The following is a 25,741-nucleotide window of genomic DNA, read 5'->3' on the forward strand; positions in this document are numbered from 1 at the left end:
ACAAAACAAAAGTCTCACTTGAGTATACTAGGTGTCATGACCACCACAAAAATGCCTACACCAAGGCAACAAAACTCAAGTCGAAACCAAACAAAAGCAAACATTCTAAGTGAGCACAAATTACCTCCATCAAAGGTACACATTGTTAGACTAGCAAGTCCAACCCAAAAGCTCCAAAGAATAAACTCCCGTCGAAGTTTCAAAATGACCCCTTGTGAGGTCCAAAACGGCTCTCTTTCAAGAGCCACAAATAGCTCCACCTGGAGCCCTAAACCGCCCCACCTCTTGGGGCGCAGACCGCCTCATTGAGGCGCAGAGACAAAAGTAGATAGCTTGTCTTGAGAACCTTGTAGCTTGACCTGTACCGAAATAGACTCCACCTTACTGTCAAGACTACCATTCTCACTAAAGCTATCCAGACCCGAATTATCCAGAATATCACCAAGTGACCCAAACTGGATGTGCTTCAAAGTATCGTTCACATATCCAACTTGCACATGCCCCAACTTAGACTCGAGAGAGACAGAAGAACGATTACCTGATGCTCCAACAGTCAGCACAGTGCCTTGAAGGACATAAATAGTGATGCGTGTCATTTATATGATGTTTTACACCCTATTTTACACGCATTTCAGAGCTCAATTGTGTAGTTTAAGGCTACTATTTGACCCGTTTCGTCTACTTTCGTATTTTATTGTAATATTGCAGATTTATGCGGAAATGAGTAGATAATTGAGCTAAATCCGTCCCCGAGTATCCTGCATTGCATTTGACGTGAAGTATTTACTCAAGGAACGAGCTTGGTGCGCATTTTGAGGCCCGAAAGACAAATCCACGAGAGGTTAGAAGTCAAGTATCAGCTACCTCGATCGATCGACCGTTGTCCTTAGTCGATCGAACAGCCTACGACTTCCAGGAACTACTGTACACTGCAGTCCAGTCGATCCACCGCTACCTTTGGTCGATCGACCAAGCCGCTATCTCAGACGTGAATTAAAAGATCGAGGAATAGCAAGCCCATAGTAGTTAGGTTTTGGCAATAAGAACTATGTTGTATTCTATATAACGTATGCTAGGTTTGGAGAACAGGGATTCAGTTTTTATCAGTTTTATGATCAGAAATTCTTTAGGCTTCATAGCTTAGAATAATTTCCTTCAATAAAGTTCTTTCGCATTCGGTTTGATCTTTCCTCTACAATTCCTATACGCGGTATTCTTCTGTTCTGATATTTCGTTTTATTACTTTCATTCGTAGTATAGAATTGCTAAGATAGATCCCCCAAAGCCAATTTATTGTTCTATGTTAATCGTTCGTTTAATCAATTTAATCATGAATTCAGTAGTTAATTTCGTTAATTTTATTGTTGTTATCATTCCTAGTATGAGTAGCTAATTTCATCGTGGTAGGATGTAGGGAACCGTATGATTAGGCGGCATTAGATTGTAGACCACGATCGCACGCCGATCGATCGACTGGTTCCTAGTCGATCGATCGCCATGTGAGCTGTATTTCGTTTTAATTGTTTTAATTGTTATTTTTGACGAATCGAATGCATGCGACTAGTTGAATGCTTATTATATGACTGACCCATTAGATCGAAAGATAGGGAAAGTTGTTAGACTACCAATTAAAATGACTAAACTATGCTAAGATCGAAAGATAGGTAAAGTTTAGAATCTTTAGTCACTTTTCGGACGAGAGTCGATTAGTGATATTAGGGACCCGTAGCGAGATCGAAAGATGCTACTTGTTAAGAGTGGACCGAGAGGACCTCTTGTTTTCCCGACTCACGTGATTTATTTTAGACCTACCTAGTGCTTTGCCGAAACTACAAGAACCGACCATCTTAGTACCCTTTTTATATTTGATTTTATACATTTCTTTAGTTTATCATTCATCAGTTATAGACCAATTCAGTCAAACCCCCACATCATTGTTACCTTGGACTGAATTTAGACAACTAATAATTACATCTGCCTCTCTGTGATTCGACCCTGTTACCACTAGCTTCTGTTAGTTTTAATAGGTTTATAAATATTATTTTTTGTACTCACAACGACGGGTATCAAATAGTTCCTTCCTTAACACCCCTCCAAGTAACAGAAGAACCCTTACCAACGCACAACGATCCACCATCACCTTGAAAACCGTAGCCCTGATCAACTAACATCCCAAGTGATACAAGATTTCACTTCAAACGTGGAACATGCCTAACACCTTCTAGAAAGATAACAACACCATCACATGTCCTAACCCGAATAGTACCAACTCCAAGCACCTCACAGATAGACCCGTCACCCATGGCAACATTGACCCCATGTGAAGCTTCATAAGAAGTAAACCATTCCCTAAAAGGACACATATGATAAACGCATCCCGTATCCAAAATCCAACTATCCAAAGAACGTGGAACAACATCAACAAAGAGAGCATAATCTTCCTCAGAATCATATTTGGCAACCTTTTGTGCAACAGCAGAAACACCAGCTTCCTTCAACTTAGGACACTGATTTTTCCAATGACCGGGTTCCTTACAGTAATTACAGACATTCATACGAGGACCCTTAGACTTGGTTTTACCCTTACTCGAACCCTCCGAATTCACAACAAGCCCTACAGGACTACTGTCTACAACACCACCTGACGCTACTCGGTGCAAATCCCTAGTGTGAAGCGCTGACCTCACCTCCTCTAGGGTCAAAGAATCTTTACCAACAACAAACGACTCCACAAAAGTCTCAAACGAATTTGGCAAAGAAACTAACAAAATTAAGGCAGCATCCTCATCATCTACCTTAACATCTAAATTACGTAAATCAAGTAAAATAGAGTTAAGACCGTCTAGATGGTCCTTGAGAGACATACCTTCTTGCATACGAAGACCAAACAAACGTTGCTTAAGAAACAACTAGTTGGTTAGAGTCTTTGTCATATACAAAGATTCCAACTTCAACCACAAACCTATAGCAGTTTCCTCATCGGCAACCTCAACCATAACGTGATCAGATAAACATAATAGAATTAAAGAATGAGCCTTCTCCTCCAAGACTACATCTGCATCTGTCTTTGCTGTCTTTGCTGCATCAGACGAACTACCTGCTGAATTTGCCTTTGAGATAACAGACTAGACGCCTTGCTGTATAAGCAAAGCTCTCATCTTTAACTGCCATAGCCCAAAACTATTTCTTCCAGTGAACTTTTCAACATTCAAAACATTCGTTCCCGACATCTTTTCACCTGAAAATCAAGAAACCCAAATAACGCCTAAAAGACAACTAACGCGGAAGCATATCCCAAATCAGAACCTTAGCTTTGGTGCCAATTGTTGTAACGGAGGCGTCCCGTTACCCAAACAGTTAATTGATAAGGCGATAAGAACAATAAATAACGAATGTAAATAAAGTTGACACAAAGATTTACGTGGTTCACCAGTAAAATAACTGGCTACGTTCACCCTGTGAGGAGATCAAATTTCACTATAGTGGAGAAAATAGTACAGCAGTAGACCGGTACACACGCGCTCAATATGAGCCAAAAGTATACCCTATTCTACCAACAAATATAGTAGTCTCAAAGGAACAAAAGAGACTACCCCAATAAGACGAAGGACAAATAATCTTGAGGCCTACCAAGATCTGAACAAACTCCTCCGATCTTCAAAGACAGATGAACACCAATAATGGAGCCCGGAACAAACTGAGTTTTCTTCTTCAGAAGGAACCTCACAAATCGACCCTCTTTATTGTGCTCTCAAATCTCTCTCTTAATTAACCTAGAACAAAACTTGGGTCTTTATATATTTATTCCACCCAAGATAAAATATCTAGACCAATTAAGAATAAACTATAGGAAATTAAATAATTAATTTCCTAAAACCAATACATACCCGTAAGACTTGAACCACCTAACAAACAAAGGCATGAGACTTTACAAAGAAGTCAACTTGACAAACTAATTATGGAAAAGTCAAATCTAGCCATTATGTTCCTAAACCAATGTCATGCGTAACAACATTAATAGGTCCCAAAACCTCAGTACCTAAACACAGGAAGATACGCGACTTGCATAGGAAAACTCACGACCCACTTTCCACTCGGAAAAATCCCCTTTGTCTTTAATTTATCCGTCTTCGACATAAATTCAAGGCATTAATTCCTAAAATTTACCTTTTCGTCTGGGTGAATCATTTTATCTAGAGCCGTATAATCCTCACCGATTTAGCAGACAATTAGGCTTTTGTCAAGACGTTCCTGATATGTTAGCTCGTGCTTCGAGTCAACGTAGAGTCAGCAGCCACAAGGCATTGAAGTTTTGGCAACTTTTATTATTCTCGAAAAGTTACTCTATAGTGGTCCTTTCTAGTTCTTCAATCCGTTGGTATGAACGTTCCACCACTAAATTTAGAGAATGGTGGGAGACTGCCGGTATAGGTGAGCTTCGAAAGGACATAAAAAAATTTCTACTCACCTCCTGTCCAGGGAAAGAAGGGAGTGATCCACACGTGGACAAGGAAGGCCCCTGCGGCAAACGTACTTTGAAATCACGCCACAATGAAAAATGTAAAAAGACAAGTATCCGTGCCAGGGATGGATACCATAGTGATGCAGCATCTGATGTTGATCCGAAGCACGGACGTGGCAAGAAAAGGAAAGCACATGTCATAGATACGAATGATGATGAAGTGATATTTGCCGGGGTTTCTAGTGCTTCACGTGTGCCCTCTCTATCACTGGTACGTTTTTTTTTTTTTTTTTTTTGAAACAAACTAATTAACTTGTATCTTTGACAGCAAGGTGACGTGGCTTTGGAGGTGGGAGTGTCAACTGCAGCTTGCGATTATCCTGGATTAGATTTAGATCCTCCTACTCGAGAGTACGTGCCTCGAAAGGGGAAAGAACTTTCCAAGTTTAAAAAGATATCATCTTCCAGTGATGCTCACGAGTTTGGTTCTCGAGAAGGTCATACAGGGAGTTCCGTTGTGGGTGCCAGCGAAACGTCAGTGTTACGCTCTCTTATTCCTATCACCATGGTCTCACCTTGCAATCTGAGGACGGGATCGACTCCTTCGAAGTTTGTGAATGTCCTTGATCCTCCTGAAGCTTCGTTTCGTCCATTTTCACCTTATGAGGGGATATTCACGAAGGCCTTGCGTGGTGTAGCTACTGTGTTTACGACAAAATTGAAGAATGCAGACTTTTCAGAAGTGGAAGTAGTGGCAGCGAAGGTTAAGGCATATTATGCGGGTATACGGCAGCTCAAAGGCGATCCTACCCTGTTGGAACAACAAGTTAACTCTTACGTAGGTGCCGTCAATGATTACCTTGTACTTCAGCAGCTTGCAGCCGAACGTCATCACCCTGAATCTTTGGAGTGGGATAAGCTTCAGCAACACCAGAAACTTGAAGAAGTGAAGGCACATCATAGTAAAGTACAAGAAGACCTTGAAGCAGAATCTCTTCGACTGTCAGATACTCAGAAGAAGATAACTAGCCTTGTAGCTGAGCTGAAACAGGCGCAGGAAATGGAAACTGAGTTACAGCAAAGTATAGCAGCTAAAGTTGGAACCCTGACCGACTTGGAGTCACAGGTTGAGACTACGGAAAAGACTTTGAAAGAGCTTGAGGCTACCCCTGTTCTGAGTACCGAAAAGGAGGCTTCAATTGAAGAACAAAGGGCGTCTCATGAGCAAATGCCTGCTTCAATTTACTTTGATCCATAGATTTTAGGCTTAGACTACTATTACTATGTAACTTGATCGTTATCTCTTTTATTGCAGACCTGCGTGTGATTGTTTCATTTTAGCTCATTTTTCGTTGATCTTCACATTTATATTGTCCATGATGTGAATTTGATTTCACCGTTCAGAGTTTAGGCTTTTGCAGGCCAGGAGCATTTTTTATTTGTTTTATTTTGGTGTGGCTGCACTTGAACAAAGTGTTTGTCCAAATTGCCTACGTACTCACAAAGCTGACAGGGGTGACAACTTGCAAGATCAAGCCAACGTAGTTCATAAAGAGGGATGATGTTTGTTTGGAAGTGTGGCTGCACTTGAGCTACATGTTCACCCAAGCTGCCTACGTACTTGTAAAGCACGAAGCACTTTACCAGATCAAGCCGACGTAATTCATAAAAGGGAAGGACATTTTTTTTTTTTGGTATGCAGTTTAACCTCTTACTTAGGAGCTTTGGTGTGCAGTTTAAGCTCTTTCTTAGGAGCCTTGGTGTGCAGTTTAAGCTCTTGCTTATGAGCCTTGGTGTGCAGTTTAAGCTCTTGCTTAGGAGCCTTGGTGTGCAGTTTAAGCTCTTGCTTAGGAGCCTTCATTGTTGAGCCTCAAGAATAGTAGCGCTTCAAGAATTTTTCGTTGATTGGACCGACACGCACACCGTCTTCATCAACAATCTTATAAGCACCATTTGTGTAGACCTCGTATACCACGTATGGACCATCCCACTTAGAGGTGAATTTACCAACTGGCTTGTGAGAGGTGATGATTGGCCTTCGTACTGCAAGGGCGAGGTCTCCTACTTGGAAAGAACGAGGGCGCACCATTTTGTTGAATGCGCGTGACAACCTCGCTTGATAGCATTGGAGCTTTTGTTGGGCCTCTAATCTTTTTTCGTCGAGAAACTCTAACTCTGCTAATCGCAACTTGTCATTCTCATCATCTGTGAGTCCCCCCTGAATAGCAACGCGTAAGTAAGGGATCTGCAACTCCAAAGGTAACACGGCCTCCACTCCATACACCAACGCGTACGGGTTGTCTGAGTAGGTGTTTTGTATGTGGTAAGGTATGCCCATAACGCCTCACCAATTCTTTCATGCCGATCTCGCTTTGACTTTGCTACTAATTTTCTCAACAAGTTACAAAGAGTTTTATTGAAGGCTGCAGCCAAACCATTTGCAGAGGCATTGTACATGGATTACTTGTATTGTTTGAACTTGAATTTTTTTCCCAGTCTTATCATCAGATGGTTGAAAAATTGTTTACCAATGTCAGTTGTGATACGTTGAGGTACACCGTATTTGTAGATGATTTGGGTTCTAATGAAGTCCACAACATTTTCTTTCTTCACTTCCCGTAGTGTGATGGCTTCTGCCCATTTTGAGAAGTAGTCAGTGGCAGCGAGGATATACTCGTGTCCATTTGAGGCCTTTGGAGTAAGAGGTCCCACAACATCAAGTCCCCAAGCTTCAAAGGGCCATGAAGAAACAGTAGGATACAACGGCTCCGGCGGTTGGTGTATGAAGTTTGCGTAAAACTGACAGGGTTCACATTTTTTCGCAAAGTCCATACTTTCTTGTACCATGGTTGGCCAGTAATACCCCATTCTCTTTACGCGATCATGAAGTTTTGGCCCAGATTGATGAGCGCTACAAATTCCAGAGTGAGCTTCATGTATTGCTTCAACAACTTCGTCCTTGCTTAGACACCTCAACCATTGGCCTGAGAAAGAACGTCTGTAGAGCATCCTTTTATAGTGAATAAACTTTGGAGCACGTCGACGTATCTTAACCTTGTGTCTGGGATCATCAGGTAATTTTTGGTGGTCCAAGAAATCAATGATAGGTTGACGCCAATCATCTTCATCAGCTGTGTAGACGCATATCATGTTGGTTGTGTCTATATTTTCTTCTCCTTCAAGCAAAGATACTGTCCAGCGGTTGCAGACTGGGACTTGCATAGACTCTTCTGCCCCCAGTACCAAAGTGGCTGCAAGATTAGCAAGCGCGTCAGCCAACTTATTGGCACTCCTTGGTACATGACTAACATGGATGTCGTCAAGCTGATTCAGTAGTTTTAATACCCGTTGATGGTAGGGAATCAAGTCTTCCTTTTCACTTTATATTCACCAAGGACTTGGTTGACCACTAACTCTAAGTCTCTGTAGATGTCCATATCCCTGACGCCTATTTCAATCAAAATTTGAAGGCCGAGTATAAGAGCTTGGTATTCTGCCATATTATTCGTGCACAACTGAGTAAGTGTAAAGGCATATGGCTTGAGATAATTTTGTGGAGTTACAAACACAACTCCAGCTCCAGCTCCATCTTGCCTTGCAGCACCATCAAAGTACATCTGCCATAGAGGTAGAACGTCCACATAGAAAATTTCTTCTCCTGGGAGGTCATCTGAAATTTCCCACTCTGCTGGCACTGGATGATCAGCAATGAAGTCGGCGATAGCTTGACCTTTCACAGCCTTTTGAGGCACGAACACCAAGTCATACTGCTTAAGCAACATTGCCCATTTCGCAAGTCTTCCAGACAAGACTGGTCTTAAGAGTATGTACTTGATTGGATCGGCTTTTGAGACCACATGTATGGTATGCGCCTGCATGTAGTGCCTCAACTTCTGGATGGGAAACACCAAAGCAAGACATATCTTCTCTATAGGCGCGTAATTCAACTCAGCTCCAACTAAGGTACGACTCAGGTAGTAGAGTGCTCTCTCCTTGCGGTCTTCAATTTCTTGAGCACACATTGCCCCTGGTGAGCGTTCTTGTCTTTTGAATATAGAGGACAAGTGGCCTTCCTGGAATTGGTGCCCCCAGCACTGGCGCGTTGGCCAAGTACTTCTTGATGCTATCAAAAGCATTTTTGCATTTTTCATCCCATTGAAATGGAGCATCCTTTTTCATGAGATGGCTAAATGGCTGGCAACGCCCGGCTAAGTTAGAGATGAACCTTCGGATGTATACCAAATGTCCTTGCAATCCGCGCAACTCTTTCAATGTCTTTGGTTCCGACATTTCTTTGATAGCTTTGATTTTTGTTTGGTCAATTTCAATGCCTCTATGCCTGACCACAAAACCTAAGAACTTCCCAGATGTGACTCCAAATGCGCACTTGAGTGGATTCATCTTGAGTTGACATTTTCTAAGTCTTTCAAAGACGGTTCGAAGGTCTTTGATATGGTCTTCTCTTTTCTTTGATTTGACAACCACGTCATCAATATAACACTATTGTTTTATGCAGCATGTCATCAAAGATCTTTTGCATTGCGCGTTGGTACGTAGCGCCAGCATTCTTCAATCCAAACGGCATGACTGTGTAGCAAAAGATCCCTTTTGGGGTTCGAAAACCTGTTGCTTCTTGATCTTCAGGTGCCATATGTATTTGATTATAACCAGCAGTACAATCCATGAATGAGAGGGCTTCATGACCAGTGGTTGCGTCAATCATCAACTCTGTAACTGGCAAAGAGAAGTCATACTTCGGGCATGCATCATTAAGGTCTCTGAAGTCGACACATATCGCGATTGTCCATTCTTCTTTCGATCGGGACAATGTTTGCTATCCAGGTAGAATATTTGACTTCTCGAATGAAACCTGCTTCAATGAGTTTATTGACTTCCTTTTCAATTTCAGGTACAAGCTCCGGCCTGAAACGATGTTTAGGTTGCTTTTTGGGATTGGTGCCTTTCTTGATTGCTAGACGATGAACTGCAATTTTTGGGCTAAGTCCAGGCATCTCCTTATAGCTCCAAGCGAAGACATCCTTGTATTCGACCAACAAATTGTAGTACTCCTCTTCTTCTTCCTTAGTCAGAAGAGCACTGACATAAATGGGGCGAGGATCTTCAGTAGTTCCCAAATTGAGTTCCTTGAGTTCGTCCACAGTCGATTACCCCCCGTCTTCAAGTGTTTCAGGGGCCTCATCGGCCTCAACTTCTTCATTCTCGTCAGGTATCTCTTCTACTGTGATGTGATATGACGACGTTGTAAATTCTAAATCTCCTGGCTTCTTTACACCATAAGGACGTGAAGATGAAGGAATAGGCTCAACATTTTTTGACTGGCCTGTGAGAACTAGTACGCGCCTCCTTGCTTTGAGTGGCTCATGCTGGATGATATCCACTACTTGCATACGCTTCATGCGAGATGGTATTACGCTTCTCAAGTCATCGCTTACTCTTACTTCTTCTTCATTTTGTGTTGTAGAAGTTGAGAGAGGACGACCCTCACCGCTATTCTTCTTGGGAGCCCCTAGTCGACTGAAGACTGTCTTTGATGGACCGCCCAAGCGTTCATGTATTGCACCCTTCTTGTTTTTGCGCAACGAAAGTGTTGATACTTTGACTTTACTTTCTCCTTGATTGCCAAGCCTGGTATAGACAGAAATGTGTTTGGTTGAAGCACTTGGTCTCCCTAGCCTTGCAGATATAGAAGGACGACACTTCTCTGCAGGTGGACTTATTCGATCGAAGACTGGAGATGGATGCATCTTTTCCTCTCCTTCATTTTCTTCGACCTCTTCTACTGTGATGTGCTAAGAAGACGCAGTAGCCCCTTTTCTACGAGCACCAATCTTCACAGGCGCAGTAGACTCATATCCGAGCCCGGCCCTGGTCACAATTAAGCTCCCATCTTGCTTGAACACTTCATGTTGCGCATTGTTAAGATCGTACGGCTCAACTTCTATAACTTCGCCGAGAGGAGTCGGATTTGTAAAGTCATATCCAGCCTTCGCAAGTAGCTTGTAAGCATTGGAATCAAATATCCCCTTGTTTTCCTCACTTGATGATTGACTGGCTGAACAGACGAAACCATTTGGAGAAGGTCTCACAATCTCCGTTTGAGATGAACTTGGTAGAGGTGTAACGACTTTGGCCACCCATTCCTGCTTGAACACCATACTTGACTTTTTATCCTTAGGCTCTATCTTTGGTGTTAGACACTCTGCAAAAGAACTCTCCTCATCTTTGCGGCGAGACTTTGGGATGTAGCGTAATACTGGTGGTGTAGTTTTCTGCGGTGTCTCTTGCTTCTTGGGTGACGCAACAGGAGTAGCTGTTTTGCTGGCCTTGTCTACATCTTTCTTAACATCATTTTCTTTAGCAAGACTTGCAGCACTATCTTCTTTGATGATGTTCTTTTCTTGCTTACCCCTTTTTCCTGTTGAAGAGATGGTGGTTGGCATGAACTCACTGGAAGTACCATTCTCTTCAAAGAATTTTGCATCAGCGAAGAAAGAGTCGACCTTAGAGAAGGGTTTGGCATCTCCGTCTATCTTCCTTTCACCACCACGATAATATTTCAAGCATTGATGGAGGGTTGAGCCGACAACTCCGTTTTCGTGCTTCCAAGGTCGTCCCAGCAATAGTTTGAACGACGTCTTGCCATCCATGACATGGAACAATGTGTCGGAAGAAAGATCGCCCATGGTAAGGTTCACGCGGATCATGCCAACTGCACGCTCCCCATTCAAGTTGAAACCATGAATCATTGTTCGACTACTGGAGAGTTCGTCCATCGTGATCCCTAATTCGTTCACGGTTGCTTTTGGCATGAGATTGACTCCTGATCCTCCATCTATTAAGATACGATTGACCTTTTGACCCCGGATGTACCCAGACACATAAAGTGGCCTGTTGTGAGGTTTGGATCCAAGGAGTAAATCCTCATATGCAAAACTCAAGGCTGTGTTGCAGAAGACACATCCAGTTGATTGCTCAATAGGCTCAATTTGTTCTTTCATCTTGCCCGCATACAAATCGGACTTCTCAAGTCCTTGAATTATCAGCTGACGCTTCTCTTTAGGTAGATGAAAGATTTGCTTCCATCCCATGTTTGTAGGAAGGGCGTCAAGAGCAGCCACTATTTCGTTCTCCTTTTCAGAACGCAATTGTTGTGGTAATACCGCATCATCTGGGCCTCCTTCCTCTATCTTATTTTTATCATCACCACCTTCCGTAGCTGAGACGGTGCGCACGGTAACCTTGTTTAAGAAGTCTTGTGGGAAAAGTTCTTTTAAGGTGACGGGACTCGGTGGTTCTTGCTCAAGTATATCGATAGGCAAGACATGTGGTTTGACCACTGTTTTGGACTTTCTCTTTCCCTTCGTCTTGCGAGATTTCGTCCTTTTTTATAGTTTTATTCGACGATGAACAGGTTGCGATGTCTGTCTTGTTTGTTTCTTTGACTTCTTGCGCGTAACCAAAGTCCAACCTTCATTGTCATCTTCATGCTTCTTTTTCTCATTCTTATCCTGAGGAGGTAGTCTTTCTTCCAATGACGTTGGAGGTAGTGATGACAATGACCCTTAGATCCGTAATGCCACAGGCTCAAAACTCCCGAACTGCAACATATACACACACTGTCCTTGTCGTATAATTGGCTCGTCAGGTTGCTCCAAGACTACAGTAGTTTGATTTGTGGTTACTGTGTCATCCAAGTCAAGAATGATCTTCCCTTCCTTGGAGAGCTGCATGATCTTCTCCTTGAGTGTTATACACTTTTCAATAGGGTGACTCACCAGCCTGTGATAACGACAGTAGTTGGGAGCGTTTGTCTTGTTTGCTTGCTCAGGGCGCTTGGACTCTGGAAATTGTATAATCTTTTTTTCTAAGAGGTCATGGAGCATTCCAGACAAGTCAGAATCTGGGAATGGGTATTTCTTAGCCTGCAACTCTTTCAATGTAGGCTTGTCTCGTTGGTAGTTGTAAGAGAATGACTCTTTCTTCTTTTCATACATAGGCTTTGACGATATTTTCACAGGTGCACTACTGGTTTCGACAACCATTGTTTCCTTTGTCGACGATTTGGAGTTCTTATCCGTTTTCTTGAACTCCTTCTTTTCACTTGGCACCTTAGAAGAACTTGGTCGAGCACTACCATGTTCTTTGATTGTGATCTCCATGTCATGGGCGTGGGTAGCCAGGTCTTGGAAGCTCTTTGGCATGATCCCTTTCAGGATGTAAAGAATGTCCCATTTCATCCCGTTGACGCACATTTTAACTGCCGACGCTTCACTTAAGCGATCCTTGCATTCCAGACTCAGCGCACGCCACCTGTTGATGTAATCGACGATAGGCTCATCTTGCCATTGAGTTGTCTTTGTCAATTCGCTCATCCGACGACACGTCCTGGTGTCTTTGTAGAATCTGTTGAGGAATTCATCTTCCATGTGACCCCGGTGTCAATTGACTCGAGTCCAGATCGTGTACCCGGTCGAACGCGATCCCTTTGAGCGAACGAACGAATCGCTTCACCAAATGATCACCTTCTTTCCAAATTGTTGCATGTCTCGACGAAGTGGACGATGTGTTGCTTTGGGTTCCCCTTCCCGTCGAACTGTTGAAATTTTGGAGGCTGATAGCCAGATGGCATGCGCAGACTGTCAATCCTCTTAGTGTAAGGCTTGATGTAGCGTCCACTACTTGTCGAGCTATCATCCAACTGACACTTGATCGTCTTGGCTATTAACTCCTGCAGCTTCTCTTCAGTGAAGTTGTTGATCTCATTCTTTGGCTTTTCCCTATCCTCGCCAACTTCTCTATCGCTATCAGCATCCCTATCAGTGTCACCATGCTCGTTCTCGGCCTCACGGAGCGCCACCACCTCTTTTTGGAGCTCATCAATTTTTTTGTTCTTTTCTTCATTCTCCTTCATCATCTTCTCAAGGAGATCATTCATTTTCTGCATTCGATCCTCAAGAGTATCGCCACTTATCACCATGACTGAAGCAACGTTAGGAGTTGAGGTTTCTTTCTTCTTTGGCGACGCTTTGGGTTTGCAAGGAGAAGCCTTCTTGTCAACCTTAACACTTCTAGTCTCCTCGCGTGAAGGAGGAGAGGCGGCCAGGAGCGCTGTATAAGCAGCAGCTATGGAGGCGACAGAGAACTTGCACGGCCTAGTTGGGACGTGTGTAGAGCGTAGACTGGCAGTAACAGCATTAACAGAAGCCTTCTTCGCCATTCCTCTTGTGGAGATGCCAACTGACTGCGTAGCAGGGGAGGTAGCAGCAATGGGGGGTACCATGCAGGATATCTGCGTAGGTCTTCTTGGATGGACTGGAGGAGGTGCTTTGCTTGGTAAACATCTTCTTGTTTTGGTAGACTTGAATAAAACAGCAATAGAGATGAGAGGTAGAGATGTTCACGTCTGGTTCACCAAAATTTGTAACAACAAATTTTGTATCGCAAAATAAATGTAATACAAAATAGGAAACAAATGAATTTTTATTAATATCAGAAAGTTTATGTGTACAATCTCTAATGTATCCGCTTATTCTAAATGCCGTAGTAGATCACGTAAACGCTGTATGTAGTAGAGGCGTGAACGTTGTATTTGAATGACACCTGTAGAGGTTTTATGCACTCTGTAGGAGGTGTCGATTTGTATTCTTGAGAGGGTCACTGCGATTTGTTCTCTCTTGAATGTTGTAGCTTGAACTTGAATTTCATGGGCAGGCGGCACAGTTTTGGTGTGCTTGTTGACTGCTTGCAGAGGGAATTTATAGAGCTTTTGTGTCTTCTTCTCTCTGAAATTTATGATTATGATTTCTCTAACTTTGAAATGAATGGGAATAACTCTATTTATAGAGTTTCAATTTCCCTTGGTGGACTTTGGCATTCACAGGCCCATTTATGGGTTTATTAGTGAATTTGGCCCAAATATGATCTTTTTCGGGTCTAATGATCCAGATAACCCATTTTGTAATCCGAGTTGATCCGTATTTCATTTAATCGGGGCAAATTAATTAAATTGAGCTAAAATTTAATATTAACTCAGATTCAATTGATTTATTTTATTTATTCGGCACTTTAATAAATTTTCAGTGCCTACAGTATTCTATCACTGCTTGTTCACTTGTTGCAGTAACATTTTTGATAAAATGAGTTCATCGAACAAGAACAAAGCTTCAATCTTAAAACAATTATTGCACGATTATTGTATTTTGTATATAGCATAAGATATTTAGTACTCCCTCCCACGAACAAGTACTATTCAAAAAAAAATGTACGATTTATTGAGTTTAAATATAAATAATAAGGATCGCGTATAATGATATATAATTAGCAACATATGTGTATTAAACAAGGTACATGATTATATCTAGCAAGGTAAAGAAGTGTATCTAGCTTTCTATAGATGTGTATCTAGTAAGGTAAATGAGTGTATCTAGCCAAGTAAATGAGTGTAGGTAAATGAGTGTATCTAGCAAGGTAAATGAGTGTATCTAGCTTATTTGAGATGTGTATCTAGCGAGATAAATAAGTGTATCTAGTAAGGTAAAAGAGTGTATCTAGGAAGGTAAAAGAGCATATCTACCTTGTGAAAGATGTGTATCTAGTAAGGTAGATCTATGTATCTAGCAATGTAAAGGAGTGTATCTAGGAAGGTAAAAGAGCATATCTACCTTATGAAAGAGCATAACTTAAAGGCGTGTATCTAGCTTGCCGTAGATGTGTATCTAGCAAGGTAAAAGAGTATATCTAGCAAGGTAAAGGTACGTATCTAGCAACTTAAATAAATGTATCTAGTTAGCTAAAGGTATGTATCTAGCAACTTAAAGAATGTATCTAGCAAGGTAAATGAGTGTATCTAGCTTGCCATAGATGTGTATCTAGCAAGGTAAAAGAGTGTATCTATTTTTTGCTGATGATAGTATTCTTTTTATCAAAGCACATCTTGAGGAATGCTCGAAAATAGCTAACATTATTAGCCAATATGAAAGAGCATCGGGACAGAAAATTAATTTTGATAAATCGGAAATGGTTTTTAGCAAGAAAGTTGGGAATCCTTTGAGGGAAGCAATAAAGTCATTGTTGGGTGTCCGAGATGTAAATAAGCATGAAAAATACCTCGGATTACCTACTATCATTGGACGGTCAAAGAAAATGCTCTTCACATGTCTTAAAGAGAGGGTATGGAAGAAGGTGAATGGGTGGAAAGAAAAGCTACTATCTAAACCCGGGAAGGAGGTCCTTATCAAAGCGGTCGCACAAGCAATTCCGACATATATGATGAGTCTTTTTGCCATTCCGGAGGGCGTCATTGATGAAATTCATACGGTCTTAGCAAGGTTTTGGTGGGGCTCGACTGACACTCAACGAAAGTTGCATTGGTTGCGCTGGGAGCGGTTGTGTGAGCCGAAGGCAAGTGGGGGAATGGGCTTTCGGGATTTGCGTGTATTTAATCAAGCTCTTTTAGCAAAGCAAGTGTAGCGGTTGTTGCTGGTACCGGATTCTCTCGTTGGGCGTGTCCTTAAGGCCCGCTATTTTAAAAATGACTCCATATTGGAGGCGAGGAGGGGCTATGATCCTAGCTTTACGTGGCAGAGCTTATGGGGGGCTAAATCGCTTCTTTTGGAAGGGTTGAAATGGAGAGTGGGGAATGGGGCGAGTATAAGAGTATGGGATGATGCTTGGCTACCGGGTGATGACGCTAGTAAGGTTCCTATGCCTAACTTAGAGGCCGACCCGAATTTGCGTGTGTCTGATTTGATTGATATGGATAATGCTTGCTGGAATATGGAGTTAGTAAGGGATATAATGGTGAATGATGATGCAAAGCTTATTCAGAAAATCCCGTTGAGTAGTAGGCTACCTTGTGATGAATTGTTTTGGTGGCCTTCGACAGACGGATGTTACACTGTGAAGTCTGGGTATTGGTTGGGGAGGCGTAGTACGGGTGTGGTGAATGGTCGTAGTGATAATTCGTCTATTTGGAAAATTATTTGGAAGTTTAAGGTGCCTCCTAAACTTATTCATTTTATTTGGAGAATTTGCACTAATACGCTACCCGTGAGAAAGAGGTTATTTAGTCGTCATTGCTCCCCTACACCAGCGTGTAATTTCTGTCCCCTCGATGAATGTTGTGACCATGCTATTTTTGGTTGTGAATGGGCGAGAAGGATGTGGGCTGATAGCGGCTTTGGTGATCTGGTTATGGCTGCCCCGAATGACATTTGTGAGGATCGTATGGTGTGGGTATTGCAGCAGCTTGATGAGTTTGATAGGGGTCGTTTTCTTGCTATGATGTGGGCACTTTGGACTATAAGAAACCAAAGGCTATTTGAAGAATCACAGCCTCCTGTAGAAATAGTGTGCTCGGGTATGGTGAAAATGGTGACTGAGTACCAAGGATTTGCAGACCGGGTGTATAATAATCCACGGATGAATTCGGAGGTGGATGGATGTTCTTGGTCTCCTCCTCAACATGGCCATGTTAAGGTTAATGTGGATGCTCACTTGGCCACAAATGGGGTGGTGGGTCTAGGAGCTATTGCGAGGGATGCTGAGGGGAGGGTACTCTGGTTGGGATGTAAGCGGGTGGAAGCGGGATGGGAGGTGGAGGTGGCTGAGGCTCGGGCTCGGGCAGCTTTATTTGGTCTTGAAGTGGCGAATCGGTTGGGTATGTCGACTTTTTCCCTGGAAAGTGACTCTCTTAAGGTGGTGATGGCGGTTAGAAGACAAAGCGTGGAACGGACATCGTTTGGACTTTGCGTGGATGATTTACGAAATCTGTTGCGTTTATTTCCGTCTATTAGTTGTATTCATGTTAAACGTGGGGGTAATACTGTGGCTCATTATGTTGCTAGGTTGTCTGGGTTCGATGGTAATGAGCTTGTTCTTGTATCGGATTTCCCGCAAGTTGTTCTTTCTCTTGCGGAGATTGATCTAATATAATTCCCGTGTTTTATTTTCAAAAAAAAAAAAAGGTAAAAGAGTGTATCTAGCAAGGTAAAGGTACGTATCTATCAAATTAAATAAATGTATCTAGCTAGCTAAAGGTATGTATATCAGTATATAGCAACTTAAAGTGTGCAAGGTTGGATTAGGGGCGGGGGTGGACCGCTAAATTCAACCCTAAACTCCTTCCATGATTATCGAGACGGGGTCAAAGACAAGACATATGACTTAGACGGAGGAGTAATCAATGTATCTTATGTTATGTTATCAAAAATGTATCTACACTATAAATTGATTTATCTTTTAATGGTGCCAGAATATTAATTCGCATAATAATTTTAGGGACTTGCTAAATCCCGCACAACAATTTACTTAATCCCGCACATTTTTGCCTTTTATTCCGAATGTGCCCCTCTCATTACTCAACTTACCAACAGAGAAACAAGGAGGAGAAATAAGAGAATGAAAAAACAAAAGCAATAAACGTATAAAATACCCATCCCCAACCCCTGACAACCTTTCCCCACCACCATCCCAGCGCCGCCGACCACCGCTCCTCACCGCCTAGCGCCGAGCAGTCATCCATGGTTCTCCCCCCGCGCCGACTAGCCATCCTTGCTTCTCTCCCCGCGCCGACGACCCCCTTCCCGCACCTACAACCTGCAGCAACCACAACAACACTACCACTACAACCATCACTCGACGCTCTCCCTCCGACCACCCTAGTCCAGACCGACGACCCCACAACCATCCCTTCAACAACCCAACTCAATCAAAATTCTAATTGTAAAAATCCCCATTTTTAATCAAAAAAACATCAACTAAATCGATTAAAAGATGGGGCATAATAAAATTGTTGGTAAAACGGCGAGATTAAGTTTTAATGATGTGCGAATTGCATTCCATGTCGAACGATTAACTGATTAATTAGGTTTAGAGAGAAGTTAGAACAGTTTTTTTAATTTTTTTTTAAGATGAAGGGCAATTATGGAAGATTATGGCAATATGTGCGGGATTGAGTAAAATGATGTGCGGGATTTAGCAATTGCGTATTTATTCTGATGATACTGAACATTACATAAAAATCAAACTGATGATACTGAACATTACATAAAAATCAAACTGATGAGATCATTATATATTATTCTCTCACATTGTCCGACTAAAATGCAACTGTTAGAACATCATTTATAAGTTTCCAATTAGCTTGATTTAATGGACACTGGATTTAATATGGCATTAGTCAGACTCAATAAATACATTTCTGCACACGCCTTCCTGTTGTGGCTCCGCTTTTCCGTCTGTTGAAACCTTGGTTGGTAAGGTGACATTATTTCCCCATTTATTGCCGGTTTTTCCCACCCACCACCACTAACCTGCACTCAAAAACACAACTTGCGTACAGGTGACCAATTATCCCCACGGGCAGCATCTCAATCCGACGACCAGCAACAGCACAAACACCGAAATCGCCCCACACTTTTTATCTGACCTTCCTTCATCTCACTTCCGTTACCCGTTCACTGCCCTTACCCTCCTCAATAAACAACACGTCCTCCACGCCACCCTCCAAAACAATGCACCAGGCTGCACGCTTCCGTCACCACTTCAGACAACGATCTAGGAGTTCAATGGTACACTAGTATAGCCAAGTTCCACCTATTTATAAGCCAAATTCGAAATATAAAACCTAGATCAAGGAAAACGAGGTACGAATTCAAAAACCTAACTACTCCGATGGTTGTTCACGGTTCATCGGCCGACAAAGGAATCTTCGAAGAAGGGAGATGAAATGACAAAGTGAAAAGTGATCGGAGAGATCGTTGACGGCGTCGGTATAGTCGCCGGAGTCTGTGGCTGTTGCTAGTGATTCGTCAACATGGATGCTGCTCGCCGGAGGTGGCAACCGTGGAAAATGCGGATGAGAGAAGTAAGAAAAGAGGTTATTATTTTTTCTTAGGCTTTGGAAATGTTTGGGCTTTATTTTTAGTCAGGGACGTTGTTTGGGCTGAAAAAGAAGTATGACTTTTTTAGTTAGTTCGTACAGTTCGTATTGAACAATAGGTTCGCACGAGATCTTATTTCTATATATATATATATATATATAGTGTCAAGTTCAAATAAGTCCCTTATATATTTTGAGTCCATAAGTCCCTCCCACAACCCTTGGATCATGCATGGTGGAAGGTTGAGATTTAAAGCAAGAAACACACTTAACACTAATTAATTTACTTCTCTCTCTAGTTTTAGTAATACATTCACTAATTCATTATCATACACAATTAACACCACCTTTTGTCTTATACTTCTAAGTTTGTGAAAATTTTGTTAACATTTTTCCTGTTTCGGTTTTTTCATTTTTTTTTTCGAGACAAGTTTTCGACATTTTAGGATTTTACGAGTGTAATTCTAACAGCAAAAAGTGTAATTTTAAGGAATATTTTCGAGAATTTAGCGTTTTACAAGTTTAACTTCAATCTTTTCCGAGTGATTTTAACGAATAATATTTTGAATTTTTGTAATTTTATCACAAGTTATTGTAATTTAGCATTATACGAGTGTTATTTTAATGACAAAAAGTGTTATTTTAGTCCAAGTAAGTGTAATTTCAAATCAATGAGATTGTTATTTTTAGTCGAGGAGAATGTAATTTTAGTCCGAAAAAGTGTAATTTTAGTCCATAAAAGTATAATTTCAAATCCAATGAGAATGTAATTTTAGTCCATTGAGAGTGTAACATTAGTCCAATGAGAATATGAGAATATGACCAAGTCCATGGAGAGTGTAACATTAGTCCAATAGTAGTAAGTGTAATTCTAGCGAGAAAAGTGTAATTTTAATGAAAAAAGTGTTATTCTAGCGAGAAAAAGTATAATTTTAACAGAAAAAAGTGTAATTTTAGCGGAGAAAAGTGTAATTTTAACGAAAAAAAAAGTGTAATTAACAACAACAAAAGTGTAATTTTAGCGAGAAAAAGTGTTATTCTAAGAAAAAAAGTATAATTTTAACGAGAAAAAATGTAATTTTAATGAAGATGTGTAATTTTAACAGAAAAAGTGTAATTCTAACAGAAAAAAGTGTAATTCTAACAACAAAAAGTGTAATTTTAGCCGAAAAAAGTGTTATTCTAGCAAAAAAAAGTATAATTTTAACAGAACAAAGTGTAATTTTAATGAAGAAAAGTGTAATTTTAACAGAAAAAAGTGTAATTCTAACAGAAAAAAGTGTAATCCTAACAACAAAAAGTGTAATTTTAGCCGAAAAAAGTTTTATTCTAGCAGAAAAAAGTTTAATTTTAACAGAAAAAAGTGTAATTTTAATGAGGAAAAGTGTAATTTTAACAGAAAAAAGTGTAATTCTAACAACAAAAAGTGTAATTTTAACTTTAATAAATATAAAACAATAATAATCCACAAAGTGAGATGTAAGACTAATTTTTAAATATAAAAAAATAGCATTATTTTCAGATCTGAAAAGGGAAGTGCCCAAAAAAAGAATGGAACGTGGCAGTGTTGGGTATTGTAATATTTAGGATTGGAGTCCTTCAACACAACCATTCTCTAAAAAAGGTTAAAAAAGAAATCTAGAACTTACTCGTATAAAACAAAACAAACAAAAAAAAACAAAAAAAACACTCTTTATACCCTACACTAATGACTAAGAAGCAGCTCTCGCATAAAATTAAGAAGAAAGGCCACATGTGCTAATGCATATAAAACAAGAAAGATAGAAAAATGGGAAAAAAGACTGGCCACAAGAAACTCTTTACATCTATATTTACGGTTTAATCACTGCCAACCACCATAATCCCAAAAATTTTTTAAAAAAAAAGATACAAAAATGGGAAGAAGATAAGGCGGGCAGCCTTGGTAGAGGAGGGTGTGTGTGCGGTGTCGGGGGTGTCACAGGCGGCAGATCTGGGGTTAGAAGAGGCGGGGTGACAGGCGGCAGTAGGGGAAGGTGGTGGATGGAGGAGATGAGAAGGTGGCGGCTGTTGTGGGTGGGCGTGGGTGGTGAGTGTGGCTGTGAGTAGGTGAGGGTGGGTGTGGCTGTTGTGGGTCGGATCTGAAGTGGTGGGTGGGCGTGGGTAGGTGTGGCTGTAAGTAGGTGAGGGTAGGTGTGGGTGTGGCTGTGAGTTGGTGAGGGTGGGTGGTGTCGGGATGGAGGGTGAGGGGTGAGGGTGGTGGTCGGTAGTGGGGCCGGTGGGGGTGGGAGAGAGAGGAAGATGGAGAGAATTGTTTTGATTTTTCAGATTTTGAATTTTTTTGGTTTTTGAGAAATGAGAGATTTTTGAGATAAAATATGAGGGAAATTGTGTGGATGAGAGATAAGTAGGTGGGAGGAAAATGTATATATATTGAATTAGTGATTAATTAGAATTAATTAGTATGGGTAGTGAGAGAGTGGTTTAATTAGCTTAAATCTCCTTTTTTTCTTGTGTAAATCTCAGCCATCCTTTTCCCTCATCCAAGGGCTCTAAGTAGAACTTATGGACTCACATGTAAGAGGTGGACTTACATGATCCTAACACTAGACGAGATCTCGTGAGTTTGGTTCTTATGGTGAGTTGTGAGTTTGGAAAATCTCAACCATTAGATGATACCAAATAGATGGGTGAGATCTTATACCGACACAAAGAACATAAAACTGGTAAATTTTCTATAATCAACCTTTTGTGAGATGATCGATTAAGACCGACACCATGGATGCTAACCTCACTCTCTGAACTCCAAAACCACCATTACCATAACCACCCCATCAAACAAACGTTGTTTCTCTCAAACCGACCATGCACTAAGCCATCACCACCGAAAGGTCCGCCATTGCTCCGAAAACTTTCGACGCTTCATCATCTGCAGCGCTTTTATGATGATGAACAGTAAGTAATTGCTCACTTCTCTTTTAAAATTCATTTGTTTATATGAATCGAATTTAATTGGTTTACCTCCTTTTCCACGTCATTGCTCATGATTCAAATCGTTTCGATTTCTAATTATGTGTGATGTTTGAAAAGAGTTCAAAAGAGATAGCAATGGATAGAAATATAGAATTAGGAAGATTATGTGTACGATGCTCCTGCTGACATTGGAACTGGTCAAAATCCAAACAAGGTATGTACGATGTCATTTTTATATATTTGTTAATTAATGTTTTGGTTCTTAGGATAATTTAGAAAAAAATGATTATACACGTCGTCTAATTAATAATTGTTTCCTTTTTGCAGGTGTACGCTACTATTGGCGATAGATCCGTCATTGATAATTTGACATTCGACCAAATTCAACAGATTTTGAGCAAAAGCTCAGCATATTCTCATGACATAGACTTTGTTTATCGGACTAAAGTCGAAGCCCAAATCAGAAGCAATGAGGAGAATGCAGAGGTGGCCAATGTCGTAGGCACTTTCAGCCTTATATGAAAATTATCAAAAAGACGGGGGCCAGTTAGCTATTAATCTAGCAATTATATGCTAGCTTTTACTTAATTATAGCAATAACTAAATAATCATGCTTCTGGCCCTCCTCTTGTATTATTGCTTTGCTTAAAAATGGTGGTGGTCACGCATAATTAGAAAAGATTGGCTGACTTGGTTCCGATTGCTATCTCTTTTGTTGAAAAGATTTCTAATTTGGACGAAATTAGTAAAACTTAGGCGATATAATAAATCAAGGATACGATTGGCTGACTTGGTTCCGATTCCGAGTTTAAAAATGGTGGTGGTCATGCTCAAGGATACGATTGGCTGATTTCGTTCCGATTCCGAGTTTAAAAATGGTGGCGGTCGTGCCGTGTGTTGCTGGCGGTCGTGCCGTGTGTTGCTGGCGGTCGTGGTGACTAGCTTGACTCTGGTACCGAGATGGTTGTTGCTTGATTGCTAGTGTGACTGATGTTGAGTGAATGAGGGATTGGTGTTTGAGTTTGTTTAACTGTTTGTTGATGCAGCCTTAAAGAAGAGATGACCCTTATTTCGGGTTGTAGAGTTGAGTTGCAGAACAAGTACAAGAGAAGGAGGCCGTGAAACTAGGTTACTTATTTTCTCTTCTTTATGTTTATTTAATTGTGAATTCTGGGTTTTATAGTTTGTTATGTGTTTCCTATTATGAACCAGCAAATTGGTGATGATTGGCTTAAAATGAAATGCGGCGTATTAGTACGCTGTACACGATTAGTGATTATTAGTGATCGGTGGAATTGGCATTGCTTGACTGAGAATTATGTTATGTATAACTCTTTACGTTGTGTACGTTATAACGGTTGTATATCCATCCGCTCCTCAGGAATGCTCTTTGCTGCAACATGCTTACAAAAAAGTAATCTGTTTTTGGACATCTTGGATTTTAGGATGATTAGAGTTTTGCAATTTATCATATTTGAGCAGTTTGCTGAAAAATCAATTGATAAGAGTAGTCATCTTTATACATTCAAGTAAATAGGCTACTTAGCTGATGAATCCCTAATAAATCAGTAAATTATTTTTATTAGTGTTCACCTTATTTGTTGTTACCTATATTCTTTTATATATGTGTGACATACTGACATCATTCGGTTGCTATGATTTTTGCAGCTGCCTTTGCTCAAGATTTATTTGTGTTTGTTGATGCCGGCTGATGTTGGATGAATGAGCGGTTGGTGTTTGAGGGGGTATTTTCTTATGGTGAGTTGATTATATGTAATGTAATCAATATATATAAAGGAGAAAGCATGCTAGCTTTTGGGATGATTATTTTTCGTGTCAACTTTCACCAATTAGCAAGTAGGATATCAGGCCTTATTGGTATTTCAGATGTTTTATATTGGCTATGTGCATAATACTTGCACACATGAATACATGATACTCAAACGGTAAGAATAACAATAATCAAACGGTAAGCATAATATCACAATAACACCGAACACCACAATAACATAAGAATAACACTACAATACCACCACAATAACACTACTATAATAGCACAATAACATGGGAAAAAAAAATGAGAAAAAAATCAAAGTAGTAAAAAAAGACAAAGTGACACTGGAATAACATCACAAAAACAATACAACCAGAATAACAGCACAATAACACATAGTAAAAAAAGAGAAAAAATTAAAGTAGTAAAAAAATTAAAGTGACACCGGAATAACATCACAATAACACCAGAATAACATCACAATAACACGGGGTAAAAAAAGAGTAAAAAAATTCAAAAGTAGTAAAAAAAATCAAAGTGACACCGGAATAACATCACAATAACACCTGAATAACAATACCACCAGAATAACAACACAATAACACGGGGTAAAAAAAAGAGTAAAAAAATCAAGGAGTAAAAAAAATCAAAGTGACACCGGAATAATATAACAATAACACCAGAATAACAATACCACCAGAATAACAGCACAATAACACGTGGTAAAAAAAAAGAGAAAAAATCAAAGTAGTAAAAAAAATCAAAGTGACACCGGAATAACATCACAATAACACCAGAATAACAGTACAATAACATGCGGTAAAAAAAAGAGTAAAATAATTTAAGTAGTAAAAAAAATCAAAGTAGTAAAAAAATCAAAGTGACACCGTAATAACATCACAATAATAGCAGAATAAAAGTAGAATAACAGCACAATAACACGTGGTAAAGAAAAATAGGAAAAAAAATCAGAGTCGTAAAAAAACTCAAAGTAACAGCAGAATAACATCACAATAACAGCGGAATAACAATAACATCACAATAACATGTGGTAAAAAAAAGAAAAGAAAAATCAAAGTCGTAAAAAAATCAAAGTATAAAAAAAAACACAATAACAGCATAATAACACGAGGTAAAGAAAAAGAGTACAAAAAATTCAAGTACAAAAAAAATCTAGTAAAAAAAGAAAAAGAAAAAAAGGTAACATAATGAGAAAATTAGAGAAAAACATAAGAGAAAAAAAAAATCCAAGTTGTAAAAAACATAATAACACAAGGTAAAAAAAAAGAGATAACAAAACTTAAAGTAAAAAAAAGAGTAGCACTAGAAAATAAGTAAATGACAGTGATTTTATATGACATGTAAGATTAGATCTTGACCATTCATCTCTAATATAATCTTGTGACTGAGATTTCCAAGCACAAAACTCACAACTCACTATAAGAAACAAAACTCACAAGAACGAGCTAACTCTCTATATATATATATATATATATATATATATATATATATATATAGAGGCGGGATCCGGTGAGGACGGCTAAATATTTGAGGATTGAGGACGGAATGAAATAACATAGATTACTCAATAGAATAACACGCGCAAAATCAAAACACAAAACCAAAAACTGCGTTGAAAAAAATATAAAAA

General features: G+C 40.1%; 1 protein-coding gene and 1 long non-coding RNA gene across 2 annotated transcripts; one reads left to right on the top strand and one right to left on the bottom strand.

The window, feature by feature from the left end:
- Nucleotides 1-6,173: 6,173 nt before the first annotated feature.
- Nucleotides 6,174-8,484, bottom strand: LOC141631243 (uncharacterized). Its single transcript, XM_074443940.1, has 4 exons — nt 7,877-8,484; nt 7,307-7,766; nt 6,435-6,680; nt 6,174-6,317 (listed from the first exon to the last, which is right to left on the bottom strand). The coding sequence occupies exons 1-4, from the start codon at nt 8,482-8,484 to the stop codon at nt 6,174-6,176; spliced, it is 1,458 nt and encodes a 485-aa protein (XP_074300041.1).
- Nucleotides 8,485-22,094: 13,610 nt separating this feature from the next.
- Nucleotides 22,095-24,141, top strand: LOC141633804 (uncharacterized). Its single transcript, XR_012538560.1, has 5 exons — nt 22,095-22,298; nt 22,434-22,530; nt 22,644-23,268; nt 23,363-23,444; nt 23,985-24,141. It is a non-coding gene; the product is annotated as an uncharacterized LOC141633804 (long non-coding RNA).
- The last annotated feature ends 1,600 nt before the right edge of the window (nt 24,142-25,741 follow it).

Source organism: Silene latifolia, chromosome Y (genome assembly GCF_048544455.1).
Source record: "Silene latifolia isolate original U9 population chromosome Y, ASM4854445v1, whole genome shotgun sequence".
NCBI lineage: Eukaryota > Viridiplantae > Streptophyta > Magnoliopsida > Caryophyllales > Caryophyllaceae > Silene > Silene latifolia.

Excerpts from the sequence above, each read along its gene's own strand:
- LOC141631243 (XM_074443940.1), bottom strand. The coding sequence starts at position 8,484 with ATGTGTGCTCAAGAAATTGAAGACCGCAAGGAGAGAGCACTCTACTAC. Across the intron at positions 7,767-7,876 it reads GACATCTACAGAGACTTAGA|TCATGTACCAAGGAGTGCCA; the intron begins GTTAGTGGTCAA and ends CATCCATGTTAG. Across the intron at positions 6,681-7,306 it reads GGTATTACTGGCCAACCATG|GGGGGACTCACAGATGATGA; the intron begins GTACAAGAAAGT and ends GTTGCTATTCAG.